This window comes from Lipotes vexillifer, unplaced genomic scaffold (genome assembly GCF_000442215.2).
Source record: "Lipotes vexillifer unplaced genomic scaffold, Lipotes_vexillifer_v1.1 scaffold180, whole genome shotgun sequence".
In the NCBI taxonomy this organism is placed as follows: Eukaryota; Metazoa; Chordata; class Mammalia; order Artiodactyla; family Lipotidae; genus Lipotes; species Lipotes vexillifer.
In genome coordinates this window covers 2,772,593-2,790,203 of record NW_006796149.1, presented here as the reverse complement: position 1 = coordinate 2,790,203, position 17,611 = coordinate 2,772,593, and the positions used below count along the sequence as shown (strand labels likewise).

The 17,611-nt window shown below is 36.2% G+C and overlaps 1 protein-coding gene across 1 annotated transcript in view; it reads right to left on the bottom strand.

Moving 5' to 3' along the window:
- Positions 1–228: 228 nt before the first annotated feature.
- VEZT (vezatin, adherens junctions transmembrane protein) overlaps positions 229–17,611 on the bottom strand; it is a 77,261-nt gene continuing 59,878 nt past the window's right edge. The window contains exons 8-12 of the mRNA XM_007468214.1: positions 16,745–17,076; positions 14,231–14,424; positions 9,897–9,997; positions 8,051–8,258; positions 229–2,876 (exon numbers count right to left, since the gene is read on the bottom strand). Coding sequence (XP_007468276.1) covers positions 2,362–2,876; positions 8,051–8,258; positions 9,897–9,997; positions 14,231–14,424; positions 16,745–17,076 — 1,350 coding nt within the window. The 3' untranslated portion in view covers positions 229–2,361. The remainder of the gene's footprint in view (positions 2,877–8,050; positions 8,259–9,896; positions 9,998–14,230; positions 14,425–16,744; positions 17,077–17,611) is intronic.

The following is a 17,611-nucleotide window of genomic DNA, read 5'->3' as shown; positions in this document are numbered from 1 at the left end:
ATACCACTGTTAAATTTGGAAAGCACAATTACAAATTTTCCCCACAAAATATTTTCCCCAGAGGGCTTATTTTGGACATAGGGTGGCAGCTATTAAAACTAGTCACAAGCCTGATAAGAAAAAGTGAAATATTATTTGAAAAGTAACAAGAATATCTAGTTATATTACATGGACTTATTTATTTTATTTCCTAAGGTATTCACGGCAAGAAGAATAAAGTCCTAGACAGAAGTTCTTAGATTTTACTGGGTATAAACATCAGCTAGGTCTCATTTCAAAATGACCAACTAAGAATAATTGGGAGTATGGCCCCAGATCTGTATTAAAAATATAAGACCTATGATTTATTCTAATGCAGGTGGCCCCATGAAAAAAACAGAAAAACACCGACTTTTAGACTATTATAAGAGAAAATTAGGAATTTTCACAGGGAAGATAATATTTTATCTTGGAAATATTCTAAAAGATGACAAATTTTGAAAACTACATAAAAAGAACATTCAATTAAAATTCCAAGATCCTTATTTCATGGTTTCAGTAAGTAGAATTTTCATGGAACTAAGTAACAACTAGTGAATAAAACAGATCAGACTAGAAGGTTAGGAATTTTGGATTAAAATTAGTCTTTCAATATTAAAAAGTATCACCTTAGAAAGCATTAAATAAAACTAATATAATACTATGAAGATATTTTCCCTAAGCTGGTATAATAAAAATCATATATAATAAAAGAATTAAAAATTATTAAACTCTAATTCTTCTTATATAAGGTTACAGATTAAGAGAAAGATTATGAAGTTTTTCCATAATTCTTCTAAATTCAAGGAAAAAAGGAGTCTGGCAAACTAAGCAATTTAAAATGAAAATAAACTTTAAGCATTGTTATGTAAGAATATAATAGTCAGTTACAACACAAGATTTTTTCTTGAAATTTAGCTAACTAAGTGGTAAACTAGGCCCACCCTAAGATATTGCTCCTAAGAGCTTAATTATGGGTTAAGTCCTAGAATATTTAGCAACAGGCAGAATCACTTATAGTACGAAGGATCGCTACTATTCATATAAAACAACCAAGTTTTTTCCTCAGGATAAAAAATAAATTTCCTTAGATTATTGAAAAAAAATCCCCTTTGGTATATGAAAATTTACTCACTTGAAGTGCTAAGTTACAGGAATTCAAAAGCGTTTTTTAACTCCAAAGGCATACTAGATTCACAACTTCCTTTCTAGGACAGCAGCATAAATTGAGTTTTTCCTACATTTTCCTCAAATAATGTCTATAAACTATGTCACTGCATAGGAGCTATAGGTATTAAAAAACAATATACTCCTGGAAATATCACTCTTTGAAAATGTAATCAAAACACAAAACAGATGAGATTGGACGATTTGGAAAGCAACCCCTTTTAAGAGGTAGTTTGTAAATAAATTATTAAGGAGACAAGGATGCTTTCCAGGAAGCCGACAGGATGTTTCCAGAATCTAATTAAGGTGGAGAGGGTACAGCTTCAGGCTAGAAATCAGCAGCATGGTGACCTGCTTGTGTTAATGGCACCCATTATCTCTAGGCAAACTGATAAAAGGAACGTTTTTGCAAAGTTGAGGATGAGGCCTCAGACTATAGGGATCCCACTTTGATTTCATTGCAACAAGAACAGAAAAAGATAAACACACAAAACTGAAAGGGTAATTCTTAAAAAGGTACAATGTGTTTTTTTAAAAGATCATTTAGAAATCTTAAAATTAACCACTGAATACACATACGAACAAGGAAACATAAGACACATGTTATAAGCCAAGTAATTCTGAAACTACATTTTAGTTCCAAACCCCAGTACACATTAATTGCATGAATTCAATTTTTTTTATTCAGAACGTGTATCTTTAAGACTGGTATAAACAAAAATAAAATACAAACAACTTGTTACTGACATGATAGCTGCAGTCATTAACTGCAAGAATACAGTAAAAAGGAGCCATACTAAATGTTAATATTCTTGCAACAGAATTACCCCAATCATTTTATTGTAGTAAATTCTGGCAAGAAATGATAAATTCATTTGTTATTAAAGATACTTAAAGAATTTCCAAGATCAATCAGTTGTGCTGAAAATAAAATAGCAGTTTATTCAAAAGAGCCCTTACCTTTCTCTTATTTTCCTAAAAGATCTGCCATTTACAGGTAAACTACTATTTTCAGATCAGCTGTTCAAACCAGGGTTCTTCCTGTAAATTCACATCTTAGCTTTAAATATAGTAAACTTACACTCATTTTCCCTTTCCAGTGGAATATCTAGTCTTGAAGTTAAAACACTTTCACAAAAAAGAACAATTTAAAATCCTTAATGGAAATCTTGGTTCTTACTTTTCTTCTACCTCATTTTCATTTTCTTGCATTATTTGTTCTTCTTCCTCATCACCAAAAGTCTGTTCCTGCATGGAAGTAAAGGAGAGAGATCTAGCAGCCACTTCTGCAGCGAGGCCAGCAGTGAAGGTAAAATCCGGTGACAGCTGTAGCTGTGCCAGCCTCTGCTTGATGGAGGGCTGCGATGAGGCCCCGTGGGTTGGGTGGGCAGGGGCCAGGCCACCTGCATCAGCCTGCTGGGACTCATCTTCGCTCTCACATTGGTAATACACCCTTTCTTCAGCTCCTTGGAGGAAGACTTCATTTGCAGAATTGTCTTTATTTTTACCATCTAGAGGGTATTCACATAAATACTCAGTCCTATTACTTATTTCATTGTCGGTTGTAGAGGGTTTATTATTTTCCTCTTCAGTATCATTTTTACAAACTTTCCCCATATCTGAATCCACTGATGGTTCTGAATTACTTATGGGTTCCACTGGGTCTACAGGACACAAGGATTTCAACACAGCTTCAAAGGAAAAAAACAAAGAAAGAAAGAAAGAAAGAAAAGAAAGAAAAGAAGAAAGAAAGAAAGAAAATAACTAAAAACCCAGCAATGATTTAAACTTTAATTTAAACTCCCAGTAGTTTTTTCTTATAAAGAACAATAAATAAATAAAAGCTAAATAAAACTTGCCAGTAAATCAATGTAAATTTATAAAACCAGAGAACTTTATAAGAGATAAAATGCCTAAGATATGAAATGAGATGGAGTTTTGATGAATATTTTACAACACCTCACATATCTCTTATTCAAAATATTAAAGCAGTGGTTCTCAAGGTGTGGCCCTTGAACCAATAGCATCAGTCAGCATCACCTAGGAATTTGGTAGAAATTCAAATTCTTCAGCTCCATCCCACACCTACTGAACTGGAAACTGAGTGAGGACTGGCTGTGTTTTACAAGCCCTCCACTGGATTCTGATGCACACTGAAGTTTGAGAACCACTGTACTAAAGAATAAGTAGCATGGTTTTCACTAGTATGTCAGATCAAACACCTAAGAGTAATCCAGGTAATCATCCTATCATCAACACATATATATTTACAAGTTAAAGCAGCATGGGAAAAAAATGCAACATACAATTCAACTCACTTGCCAACCACCTAACAAGACCCTGATGAAAATAAAGGTAAAACTTGTACACATTTTGTAATGCCACAGAAAAATATAAAATTAAATAAAACCTGCATTCCAGATCAACTACTGTACAAAGCGTAATACATAAATATTATATCCATACGGCAGAAGTTGTCCTTTCAAGGAAAATGAAGTTTTATTTAGCCCCTCTTGATGTTAGTAGGCAGTGGGTTGCTTGCTAGGCAGTCTCTCCTCCCATTATGAGGGGTTAGTACAATACAATATGTTATGAAGCATGACGGAAGAAAAAAAAAGCACGTCTTGAAGATCTGGCGTTTATTTAAAAAATAATTTTGTAAAACATGTCCATTTCCAAGAAACAGGTCCCTAAGCTGCAGTAACTCCACTAGAGAAGCAGCAACAACAGAAAAAAATGGCCACAGCAGGTTCCAGTGTAGAATTTCCCTCTCTAATTCCATTCGGACTTTACCCCTGTAGGCAGAGACGAAAACAACTCTGGAAGATGTACTGAAATTTTTCATGGGCAAAGCATTTTAAGGTTTCAGCTTTTTATTTATTTTCACAAACTGAATTAGCATTATTGCCTTTTCAAATGTAAACTATGGAAAACACATACCTGAAAAAGAGATACATTTCTCTCATCATTATATCTTTACCCATACTGTCAAGAAGGTAATTTTAAAGCCACATGAAGAAAATACTAAACAATAAAAAAGGATATAAGTTTACATACAATGTTATTTTCAGATTTCATGTACAGTGTTAGTCTATAAATCTGCTAATTCTTAAAGAATGCAACATATATTAGAAGTTGATTGATATTCCTGATTATTGTTAATTAAATGGGGGCAGGTAATCTGTATAATGCATCAACTGACTAGTGTGTTAACTCTGTGTTAGAATATAAACCTCCAGGAGTATGGGGATTTTTGTCTCTTGATCTATGTGCTAGGGATACAGCAGTAAACAGTATCTTAATATCTACTTGTTGAGTGAGTAATTTACTAAATGAATACTGTGGGGGATAATAAAGCCCCTATTTAAGAACAATTTAATTACAGAAACAAAAAAAAATTGAACGCATAGGAAAAAACAGTGTCTAAAATATAATACTCTTAATCTCTGATTTATGTAGGCCATAAATATATGGACAAGCAAGTTTCAGGAACTCTGTTTTTACAGCTGCTTCTGGGAAGTTCTTCATCTACTACATGCTTTGCTGCTCAAGATGTCCTTTCATTTCACTAGAGTGCCCCCAGGTGTGAGGGTCCGTAGTGGTAGGAGAGGTGGTAGGACTGGAGCAGTAAGAGGGGGACTCATGGAGGAGAGACTGGTGGAGAGGACAGCATTCCTGGTAAAGGGATCACCATGTATGTTTTTCATTAATAAAAACAGCAATCATCGTCTAATTAGATAGATATAAGTAGAGGAAGATATCTATATTAGAAATAGTGGGGAATATAATTGGATATGATGAACTCATGATGGAGAGGCTTGAAACCAGGAAAAGGAGTTTAGATTCAATACAATTAGAAAGGGGGAACCACCATAGGTTTTTAAGATAGAGAGCTATTATCAGTGTGCTGTTTGAGAAAAATCTAAGTAGCTTTCAAGGATAGATATAAGCTATCCTAAAAACTTAGAAGCTATCTTCTAAGAATAGCTTAGAAGAAAAAGGTATTGAAAATGCAAGTCAACTAAGAGGCTATCACAATATACGACCATAATCTTATGAGGACCTGGGCTACAAAGGGGGCCAATGGGAAGAAAGAAGGATAAAATCAAGAACTGGGGGTTTCCCTGGTGGTGCAGTGGCTAAGAATCCGCCTGCCAATGCAGGGGACATGGGTTCGAGCCCTGGTCTGGGAAGATCCCACATGCCACGGAGCAGCTAAGCCTGTCTTCCACAACTACTGAGCCTGTGCTCTAGAGCCCGCGAGCCACAACTACTGAAGTCCGTGCACCTAGAGCCCGTGCTCTGCAACAACAGAAGCCACTGCAATGAGAAGTCCGTGCACCGCAACGAAGAGTAGCCCCCGCTCACCATGACTAGAGAAAGCCTGTACGTGGCAACGAAGATCCAACACAGCCAAAAAAAAAAAAAAAAAAAATCAAGAAGTGTACATCTGGACAAGGGAGGATGGTAGGGCTCCTAAGAGAAGAAAAGAGAACAAGGAGGAGCCTTCCAGAGTATAGGTAATCTATATACTTCTAGTGAAAAAAAGAAAAGGAAGAGAAGGCAGTTGATTCTGAGGCTCCACATACTCTAAAATGGAAGGGAAGTCCCACTCTACCTTCTTAGAAATCCATAGGAATTAATTCCTGAATTACGAATTAGCTAGTTTGATATTGTCTAGTACTAAGCTTCCCCTCTTTCCCCCTCCTGCCTCCCATGAAGTTCGAGTAAAGAAAAGAAGGGTGGTTAACATAAAGAAGTTTAAGGGTAATCTTAGGTATTACCAGTCATCCAACTTTGTCCGAATCCAAGTATTGAGACAGCATGCACAGAAGCATCTCTGCTTCCCATCTACTAAAGTGCTCAGATCAATTAAGTAACCTAATGATATAGTTAAGGCCCTAGGTTTTAACTCATTTGTTTTAATAGTGAACAGTTATTAATTTTGTGTTTTATTAAAGTAATTATAAAATCAACATAGGACAGAGTTTAGAATCTCAAATTCACTGAATTTGAAAACATCAATTTATTCACAACTCACTACCCATTTCAAAACAAATTTAGTAAAAAAAATCAAATAACCAATGAAAAAGTCTAATTTCGTATTCCCAATCTGATTATATACCCACTCTTTTATTGATCAAATTAATTTTGTGTCTAGAAGAAAAAGTACTATACTTACTGGTGGATCCCTAAAATTAAAACCATAAGAATTCTATACCTAAAATAAGATTTATAGTTCAAGAAAAAAGAATCCCTTACATTGAAATAATGTTTTACTCTGAAGTCAGTGCTTACCATGATCACTAAATAGAAGCTGCTTCCACTTCTGCCTTTCTGCCTCTGATGCTTTAAATCCCAGCACAGATTTTAGTTCTTGGAGTACCCTCTTGGATTCTTCATGCTCACGCTCCTGTCTCTCTCTGTCTTCTTGGGACAAGTAATAAACATCATCCTTTCTGAAATCACTGTCCATATCAATATCATCTACATAAGCTTCTAACTCCTGAAAATGAATAAAAGAAAAAGCACTGTACTTCACGAGGACAGTTTTCTAGTAGCATAATTCACTTACTTGCACCTATTGATCTCCAAGATTAAAAAAAATGAGGACTCCTGGCACAGGTCATTAAAGCACAGTTGGGCGAACAAAGCAAACATAGATAAATTGAAATCTTAAAAAAACTTACCTGATATGAAAAGGGTTGTGGATAAGAAGTTTAACAACTTTGATTGTTATTTTTCTACTCTGATACCATTCTATAGCTCTAGTCAAGATTACAACTTTAGCTTTGTCAAACCAATCAAAATTAGCAGGGCTGGTGGTTTGGGGAGGTGGTCAGTATGTTAGTTTCCTTTGGTAGACATTTGTGGTTCTTTCTGACTTCCCAGGAAGTTTGAACACTATTGCTAGGATTGGGGAACACCTCATCTTATGGTTCTCCTTATCTCTAAGGGAGAGGGTAGGATCCTTGCCTACTCAAAAAAAAAAAAAAAAAAAATCAAGAAGTGTACATCTGGACAAGGGAGGATGGTAGGGCTCCTAAGAGAAGAAAAGAGAACAAGGAGGAGCCTTCCAGAGTATAGGTAATCTATATACTTCTAGTGAAAAAAAGAAAAGGAAGAGAAGGCAGTTGATTCTGAGGCTCCACATACTCTAAAATGGAAGGGAAGTCCCACTCTACCTTCTTAGAAATCCATAGGAATTAATTCCTGAATTACGAATTAGCTAGTTTGATATTGTCTAGTACTAAGCTTCCCCTCTTTCCCTCTCCTGCCTCCCATGAAGTTCGAGTAAAGAAAAGAAGGGTGGTTAACATAAAGAAGTTTAAGGGTAATCTTAGGTATTACCAGTCATCCAACTTTGTCCGAATCCAAGTATTGAGACAGCATGCACAGAAGCATCTCTGCTTCCCATCTACTAAAGTGCTCAGATCAATTAAGTAACCTAATGATATAGTTAAGGCCCTAGGTTTTAACTCATTTGTTTTAATAGTGAACAGTTATTAATTTTGTGTTTTATTAAAGTAATTATAAAATCAACATAGGACAGAGTTTAGAATCTCAAATTCACTGAATTTGAAAACATCAATTTATTCACAACTCACTACCCATTTCAAAACAAATTTAGTAAAAAAAATCAAATAACCAATGAAAAAGTCTAATTTCGTATTCCCAATCTGATTATATACCCACTCTTTTATTGATCAAATTAATTTTGTGTCTAGAAGAAAAAGTACTATACTTACTGGTGGATCCCTAAAATTAAAACCATAAGAATTCTATACCTAAAATAAGATTTATAGTTCAAGAAAAAAGAATCCCTTACATTGAAATAATGTTTTACTCTGAAGTCAGTGCTTACCATGATCACTAAATAGAAGCTGCTTCCACTTCTGCCTTTCTGCCTCTGATGCTTTAAATCCCAGCACAGATTTTAGTTCTTGGAGTACCCTCTTGGATTCTTCATGCTCACGCTCCTGTCTCTCTCTGTCTTCTTGGGACAAGTAATAAACATCATCCTTTCTGAAATCACTGTCCATATCAATATCATCTACATAAGCTTCTAACTCCTGAAAATGAATAAAAGAAAAAGCACTGTACTTCACGAGGACAGTTTTCTAGTAGCATAATTCACTTACTTGCACCTATTGATCTCCAAGATTAAAAAAAATGAGGACTCCTGGCACAGGTCATTAAAGCACAGTTGGGCGAACAAAGCAAACATAGATAAATTGAAATCTTAAAAAAACTTACCTGATATGAAAAGGGTTGTGGATAAGAAGTTTAACAACTTTGATTGTTATTTTTCTACTCTGATACCATTCTATAGCTCTAGTCAAGATTACAACTTTAGCTTTGTCAAACCAATCAAAATTAGCAGGGCTGGTGGTTTGGGGAGGTGGTCAGTATGTTAGTTTCCTTTGGTAGACATTTGTGGTTCTTTCTGACTTCCCAGGAAGTTTGAACACTATTGCTAGGATTGGGGAACACCTCATCTTATGGTTCTCCTTATCTCTAAGGGAGAGGGTAGGATCCTTGCCTACTCAGCTTCCCTTGCAGTTATGGTTAAGGAAAATGGGTTGAGATCCTTTAATCGGGTGTACCTGGATCAGATCTGATTCAGAAGTTTGTTATTAAAAAAATAGGCATACTACCAAATGTAAAATAGATAGTCAGTGGGAAGCAGCCGCATAGCACAGGGAGATCAGCTCGGTGCTTTGTGACCACCGAGAGGGGTGGGATAGGGAGGGAGGGAGGGAGATGCAACAGGGAGAATATATGGGGATATATGTATAGCTGATTCACTTTGTTATAAAGCAGAAACTAACACATCACTGTAAAGCAATTATACTCCAATAAAGGTGTTAAAAAAAAAAAAGAAAGAAATAGGCATTTTGAGGAATCCATTCCGGCAAGGATGGTGGCAGATCAAGTTTCCAGAGGAAGAGGTTCTGAAGATAGTTTTCATTATTCAACACTGATGGAGCAAGTGGCAACATCTGCACCCAGTGACTTAGCAGTGATGTTGCCACTGGAACAGTTCTTTTGAGTGATTTTGGCTGTTTACCCCAGCCTGCTTCAAGCCTGATTATCTGGACCTCTGAAATATTCTGTCAGCTATGTAATGTTTTTAAACAAATTTCTTGTAGGTTAAACTAAGTAGGGTTGGTCTCCCTTTGCAATTAAGAATACTGAATAGACAGTATGACCTAAGGAAAAGAAGCCTTCTTCAGAATGAGCAATCTGTTGTCAACAACTAACACAATCATTTAAAAAAGTATTTTATAAAGGGTATAACATACGTACATGCAGCCAAATGCACAAATCTTAAATGTATAGGATTTTTACATAGGCACAGGTACTGGTAAACCACCACTCTGATCAAGATAAAAACATTTCCAGCATCCCAGAAGGTACCTTTGCTAATGCACCGATTTTTAATGCATTTCATCACTTTTGAGTATTTAAAAAATGGACAATTAGATATAAACAGGAAAATGTGTGGGTAGATTCAATGGATCCAAATTCAAGGCACTAAGAACTAATGATATGATATAAATTCAAGACATTGTATTGTGATTTTGAAGTTCATTAGAAATATAAATTCAACAACTTACGTGAACTTATCCATGTCACTTACAGAGAAAGGCAGGTAAGTTATGTACGTGAAACTCTTTAGGGGAAAAAAAAGCAATTTTCACCCTTACCTGCTCCTCAGGGATTGGATCCTTGTCTGCAATGTGTAGAGGAGGCTGCATCAAAGGTACCACAGTACAGTGTGGGTTTTCACATGCCATTTCAGGTTTGCCTTAAAAAGAAACACAGAAATGAGTGAACATCTATTAAAGTTAACAAAAGTAATATCTATAGACTTACAATTTAAGTTAAACTCTTGGAGAAGAAAAACCTGTTTTTTCTCTCCCTTTTTCACCTTACCATAGTATCTGGCACACAGTAGGTACTCTAAATACTCGCTGAACAATCAACTTTGTTCATGGCACAGAAACAGGCTCAAGACAGACCCTCTGTTCCCTACAAAAAGCAAACTTTGATCTTGTACTTCGCTTATACTATTTTTATTCTCAGGAGCAGTTAGGACTGGAAATGAGTTTCACAAGTAAATAGATTGCAAAGATCACCCAGGTGAGCTTAACTTTAATTATTTAAAATTGGTGTTTGGCATCTAATCTCGGGGTTACTTAGCCTCATGTCCAGCTCTCTATCTTTTATCATTATCTCTCTACTTTCAAGAAGCAGGGGTTAAGCCTCTAGGTTTTTACCTTTCAAGAGTAATGACAGATACATGGTTGGGAACAGAGCTGGGGGGATTCTCGGCTGGCATGGGCTGGTGTGGTCAAAGCAAGCTAGGCTGGGGTGGGAAGAACCTTCAGTAGGTGTGAATCAGCAGAAATGTGACTTAGCCCACAGTAGCAGGCGATTGGTTACATACAAAGGATTGAGTAAATAAGTAAATATATTGAAACTAATGATAGCCAAGCTTCTCATAATCACAAAAGGGAGGAACAAATATAGAGGGGGGAAGGCCAGAATAAACTATTTGGTATTAGAATTGAATTGGAGGTATTGGTATGAACTCATGACTTACAACATATATGAATAGACAGATACAGAAATAGAGATGGAGTGTATACATGTATATACACAGATGTATTTCACAGCTCTGTACACTAAGAAGTGGTAAAAGAAGTAACATCCCAATGGTTCTGAGCATACCCAGCACCTAGATCTTGGTTTCTAAATGTCATTTTCCATTAAAAGGAATGAGGGCTTCTTGGAGACAAGGCTGATATTATGGCTGGAGGCAGGGAAAGTATGAGACAAAGTAAAGAAGTGCTCAAAGAATGATGGTGACACGAATCACCTTGAATGGGCTCCCTCTGGTCAAACTTTGGACAACCTGTGCAACAATATAACATAAAAGTAACAAACTATGATCTACTGAATAAAATAAGAATCCATATATCCACACTGATATAAATAAGTAAATAAGTGGAAAGCGGGGGCAATGCTTAACCTTATAATAGAGTGTCAACTAGTAAGTGTAAATGGAAAATGGAAGTAGAAAATTACCATTTGGCAACCATCACAGTAATACCCAATTCAAGCAAGAACTATCAATGTATGCTAAAACTAGTGGGTGAAAAAATTTTAAGCTAATTTATTTTATTCACTCATAAAATTCACTCTTTTTTGTATATACAATTTTATGAGTTTAGACAAATTAGAGTCATGTAATCACCTCTACCACCACAATCATGATACAGAGTAGTTCTATTACGTCAAAACATTTACTTATGCTGCCTCTTTATACCCTATTCCTCCCTCCATATCCAACTCCTAGTAACCATTGATATGTTTCCTGTTCCTATTAAATTTTATCATTTTCAGAATGTCATATAATGGAATCATATAGTATGTAGTGATTTGAGTCTGTACGCTTCTGATTAGCATAGTGCATCTTCCATCTTATTAATGTATCAGTAGTTCACTTCTTTTTTATTTCTGAGTAGTATTCCATCATATGCATGGATATAATGGCTTACCTATTCATCAGCTGAAGGAGCCTTGGGCTATTTCCTGATTTTGATGGCATACTACGGGTATGTAAAAGAATGTCTGTTTTTCAAAAATGTGAACAGAAGTATTTAGGGGTAATGGGGTTTCATGTCTGTATCTTACTCTCAAATGGTTCAGAATAATACCACCAAAAGAATTTATAGACAGATACACAGAGATAAAGCAAATGTGGTAGAATGTCAACAACTGGGGAATCTGGATGAATGGTACTTAGAATTAATATTCTCGTGATATTCCTATAATTTTGAAATAACTAAAAAAAAAAGATATGGCTAACTAAAAGCACCTGCTTCTTAAAAAAATTCAAACGAACAGTTTTATTTCAAGTTGTGTAGCCAAGGCTACTATGGGCATTTTAGTGAGAAAAGTTTGTGAATACTTGTATCTTACTTCATGTCATTATCACCTATGGGCAAAAGCCACATACATAGAGGACATCATGAAATGGCTTATCATCTGTCCAATGATTTGGAGACAATTTTAACAATCATGTTTGAGTGACTAAGATTCAACATCTCAGAGTATGCTAAGGGAGGGGTGAATGAGATACATCTTTTAACACCCAGTGGTCTTCTGAGTGTTTCTATTTTGGAAAATACACTTAAAAGCTCTAGAGTCATATCAAAAAGTTTAATATGTATAAATATTTGCACATATTAAAAATTCTTGGCAAATTTATCCTTTGGAGAAAGAATTATTCACCATTTACATTTGAGATATAAAGGAAATCTATTGGTAGTATATTGGTAATTAGCTTGTTAACATTTCCTTTGAGAAAAGTTAATACTTTTACTAAGGACTTACTCAGTTTGTTTAAGACATTAAAGTATTACAGATCTAGCTGTAAACAAAACAATGACTAACAGGATGATAAAGCATTACTGACCTTTGGCAGCAATACAATTTCTATACATAAGTCTGATGAACCTCATAATAAGGTTCCAAGGGATAAACATGGTATTGACTTGTAGCATAAGTTTAAAGATTAATATGTCAACCATTTACAATGGAATTAGTGAAATTAGTAAAAACAAGTATAAAATCTGGGTCCAAAGGAAAGCAGTTTTGCCAAAAGTTTCAAGACTGCCTTTTTACAAGTACAAGGCACTCCGATGTTCCTATTAAATAACGGCACATTTTAATACATTTTCTTTTTTTTTTAACATCTTTATTGGAGTATAATTGCTTTACAATGGTGTGTTAGTTTCTGCTGTATAACAAAGTGAATCACCTATATGCATACGTGTATCCCCATATCCCCTCCCTCTTGCATCTCCCTCCCACCCTCCTTATCCCACCCCTGTAGGTGGTCGCAAAGCACCAAGCTGATCTCCCTGTGCTATGCAGCTGCTTCCCACTAGCTATCTCTTTTACATTTGGTAGTGTATATATGTCAATGTTACTCTCTCACCTCGTCCCAGCTTACCCTGCCCCCTCCCCGTGTCCTCAAGTCCATTCTCTATGTCTGTGTCTTTATTCCTGTCTTGCCCCTAGGTTCATCAGAACCTTTTTTGTTTTAGATTCCACATATATGTGTTAGCATACGGTATTTGTTTTTCTTTCTGACTTACTTCACTCTGTATGACAGACTCTAGGTCCATCCACCTCACTACAAATAACTCAATTTCATTTCTTTTTATGGCTGAGGAATATTCCATTGTATGTATGTGCCACATCTTCTTTAACCATTCATCTGTCAATGGACACTTAGGTTGTTTCCATGTCCTGGCTATTGTAAATAGTGCTGCAATGAACACTGTGGTACATGACTCGTTTTAATAACAAATATGCAGTACCAGCTAACATAGCATTTGTATACTAATTTTTTTTTTTTTTTTTTTTTTGCGGTACGCGGGCCTCTCACTGTTGTGGCCTCTCCCGTTGCGGAGCACAGGCTCTGGACGTGCAGGCTCAGCGGCCATGGCTCACGGGCCTAGCCACTCCACGGCATGTGGGATCTTCCCGGACCGGGGCACAAACCCGTGTCCCCTGCATCGGCAGGCGTACTCTCAACCACTGCGCCACCAGGGAAGCCCTTGTATACTATTTTTAAATGACTGAAGTATTTTATCTTAAAAGTAAACTCAATTTCTGGCCCCTGATTACCAAACTCATTATTACCCTAACTGGAAAAGAGTTTCTGGAAGTCCTAATAATGGAATAATATTATTAAAATCTATTTGTTTAATTAAATTTTTTAAAAAGGAGGTATATGATTCAGGGAACTTTCAAAGCATATTCATTTTTTATTTACAAAAATAAGAGCCAAGACTTTATATTCAGTGTCAATTTGTACATATAAATTAACTTTTTTTTTTAGTAAACTAAGTAATTTTGTCAAGTCAGTTTCATCACATAGATAAGAAGTACACCTAATAAAATTTTACCAGAGAAGAATAAGCATATCTGATAAGGGTACACAAAAGAACTCTCTCATAGGTACCTTTTTTATCTGTGTTTCTTCGTAGCAACTTGTCCACTTGAGAAATGGCCTCTTCCCAGCAATTGTTGCTCGCTTGAACATGGGGCTGAATCAACTTTAATTTCTGTTCTAGGATTTGATAAGCTTCTGACACTAGTTCTTGTGTTTCTTTAGTACAAACAAGCTTTTCAAGTTCATCTTCAAAAATTATTACCCTGAGTAATAAAGAAAAACAGCAACAGATTTCTAAACTACGAACTGAAATGTATAATTTGCAAGGCTGATTTAAGAAATAAGTTTATAAGATGAAAAAAGCTCTGGACATGGAAGGTGGTGATGGTTGCACAACAATATATATGTATTTAATGCCACTTAACTGTATGCTTAAAAATGGTTAAATGGTAAATTTTATGTTATGTGCATTTTACCACAATTTTTAAAAAAGCTTATAAAGAGTATTCATACATTTATTCAACAAGTATTTCTTGCATACATACCAGGCATTTTACAAACTGAAAGCATAAATTAAACCCATTTCCTACTTATAAGAAACTTAAACCAAATCAGGGAAATTATACATATACAATACAATATCATAAAAAATTAAAATTAACATTTTATTTCTATTCTAAATTAGGTCTAGAGAGTTGAAGAAACTTGCCCAGGTCACAGAGCTGGTAAGCTGTGAAGCTGGGCTAAATCCAGGCACAAAATGACTGAGAGATAAAGACAGGCTTATAAGAATTCAGAAGAGGGGGAAGTTACTACCAGCTATGGGTATAGACAGGGAACAGCTAAGGAAGAGGTACTTCTATGGCAGCACTGAAGCATGGATAAAATCGGAGCATGTACAGAAGACGAGGAAAGTCATTCTAGATGGTACATGGGGAAAGGCATTTATACAGTTTGGCTGGACTGAAGGAAAGAAGTGAGAAATAAAGATAGAAAGCAGCCTGTAGTCAGGTTATGACAAACCCTTTCTGTAGAATGTTTTATACAGACTTTAGTCTAAGCTGTTATAGTCCAAAATCAGTGAAAATTTTCAGATAAGTAAGAAAGCATATATATGCCTCAGAAACATTAATCTTGCACTCTAGAGGCCAGGAGAACAGTTAAAGGATTAATGTTCTAGGGTAGGCAAGCGAGAGTGGGAATAGCAAAGGGGACAAGCGAGAGGGAGGGATGAAACACAAAATTTTTTAGATAACACTTTTAAAAGTTGTGTGTGGCAGTGCTAAAGGGCAAATCAGATATGATGGTTTGTGACTGGTTTGCTCTCTAGTGAAAGTATTTTGAAAGGTGACATGTAGTAGCACACATAGAATATTTCATTTTTAAATAGGAAACATACTTCCCATGCATCATCCATAATCCCTGACCAAGGTAAAAAGCTCTTCTTTATCATTTTCATGTCCATCCAGTGTAGCACTCCTCCTTCTCGAGCCACCTTCCCTCACGCTAATGCATTCCATTACGCCCTGTATATTTCTGATTCTATTGCCAAACATTAATTCTTTATAGACCCTGGCTTTGCCTAACACACCTTTCCACTGAAATCTTTTTTTCCTCTCATGATGATCCAACTTTTGCCACCCACTCAAGTGGAGACTGCCTTTTCTCCCATTATTTCCTGTGGGAGACAGGGTTTTCTTAGAACGGCAGCAACAGACCACTGGAACATCCCTGCCTCACAGTTTCTTAGTTTTACCCTATGCTGTAATCTTTACATCAAACTTAAATACCTATCTCAGACCTTGAACTGATGGGTAAAAACTTCTCTTCTTAAAATGTCTTTCTGAACTTAATTTCCCATCCTTGTGCATCACCTCCTTCTTCACTGCAGTAAATTAGCTTTTTGATTTTACTGAGACTTCAAGTCCTTTTGGCCCATTTTCTTATCTTACAAAATCAATTGCTGCCCTCCCCCTTCTACCTCTTGCCTGGTATCCAGGGTCAAGTACATCAACTACAACCTTCTCAACTCATTAAATTCCTGTGACCTTCCCCTGATTACAACATGAACCCAATCATTCATTTGATCCAGTCCTATACTATGAGTATCTGTTACAGAAAAATTTCACTGAAATGACTGGACCCTACATTTCACTAAGGTGGAGTATCAAAGTAGAAGATCAACAAATATAAACTATGGATTCAACATTTTTATTATTCAACTGGGGCCAAAAAACTTGTTCTATGCTATAGAAAAATGTCCAAACCTGCTCTGATTTATTCAGAAAAACAGCAATATTTTTCTCATCAACTGTATGTAATAATACTTCTCTGCTTTTGTCCTATCTTTCTAGGTTTTCTGTTGACATCAGGTAAAGTAAAAACTATAAATGGCTCCCCCAAATTACAGTACTTACAAATCACTGTTTGTCTGCTACATTTGTACCTTTAAACCATCGTTTAGGCTGCGTGTCTCAATTTTGATGCTGCTTTTTAGCTAGGACACAAGCCAACGACCACAATGGCACAAGACTGAAGCTTGCTAATCATGGGGACATTTTCTTACATGGCTTCTAAACTTACTCATTCAGTAATGCTTTCAGATGGAGCTGCAAGCTGCGTACTGCTGTGTGAACATTATTCAGTTCTCTTGACTTCTGCTGAGTTTTGGATAAACGCTGGGGTACTGACTGGTGCTGAGTTTCAAAGTACCGATAGAACTCATAGCTGCGCTTAAGCTCTTCCAAACAGGCAGAATGAGCATGAGGTAGACCTTGAGTCACATCAGATAGAATATGATGAGGCAAAAGTGCTGGAGTAAGTAAGGGCCCAGGAGGTGAATTAGCCGTAGAAAGTAACAGGGCTAACCGCCTGAAGAACTCTGAACTCTGTGCCACCCAGAGTTGGAACAAAACCTAAAAAAAAAAAAAAAAAAAACAAGAAAAAAGGACTAGATCAATAAAAAATATTGGTCAACATTCAAAACAACAAAACAAACTACAGATTTGTTTATCTTAACTTCTGGTTTAAACTTTTCACTTTATTCTAAGTAATGAATATAGTTGAGTTTGAACTAACTCTAAGAGTAGCCAAGAATGTTACGTCAAATTATATAGTCATGGCACATGGGAACTTCTGATCATAATATAGCAGCTAATACCAGTATATAATTTAGTACAGTTCTGTCCTAAAAGAGAAATGCTGATGGAATGAGACACAGCTAATTAGAAATGAATGTTCTTTGATGAATTATTTTAAAAATGTACACAGGGCTTCCCTGGTGGCACAGTGGTTGAGTCTGCCTGCTAATGCAGGGGACTCGGGTTCGTGCCCTGGTCCGGGAAGATCCCATATGCCGCAGAGCGGCTGGGCCCGTGAGCCATGGCCACTGAGCCTGCGCGTCTGGAGCCTGTGCTCCGCAATGGGAGAGGCCACAACAGTGAGAGGCCC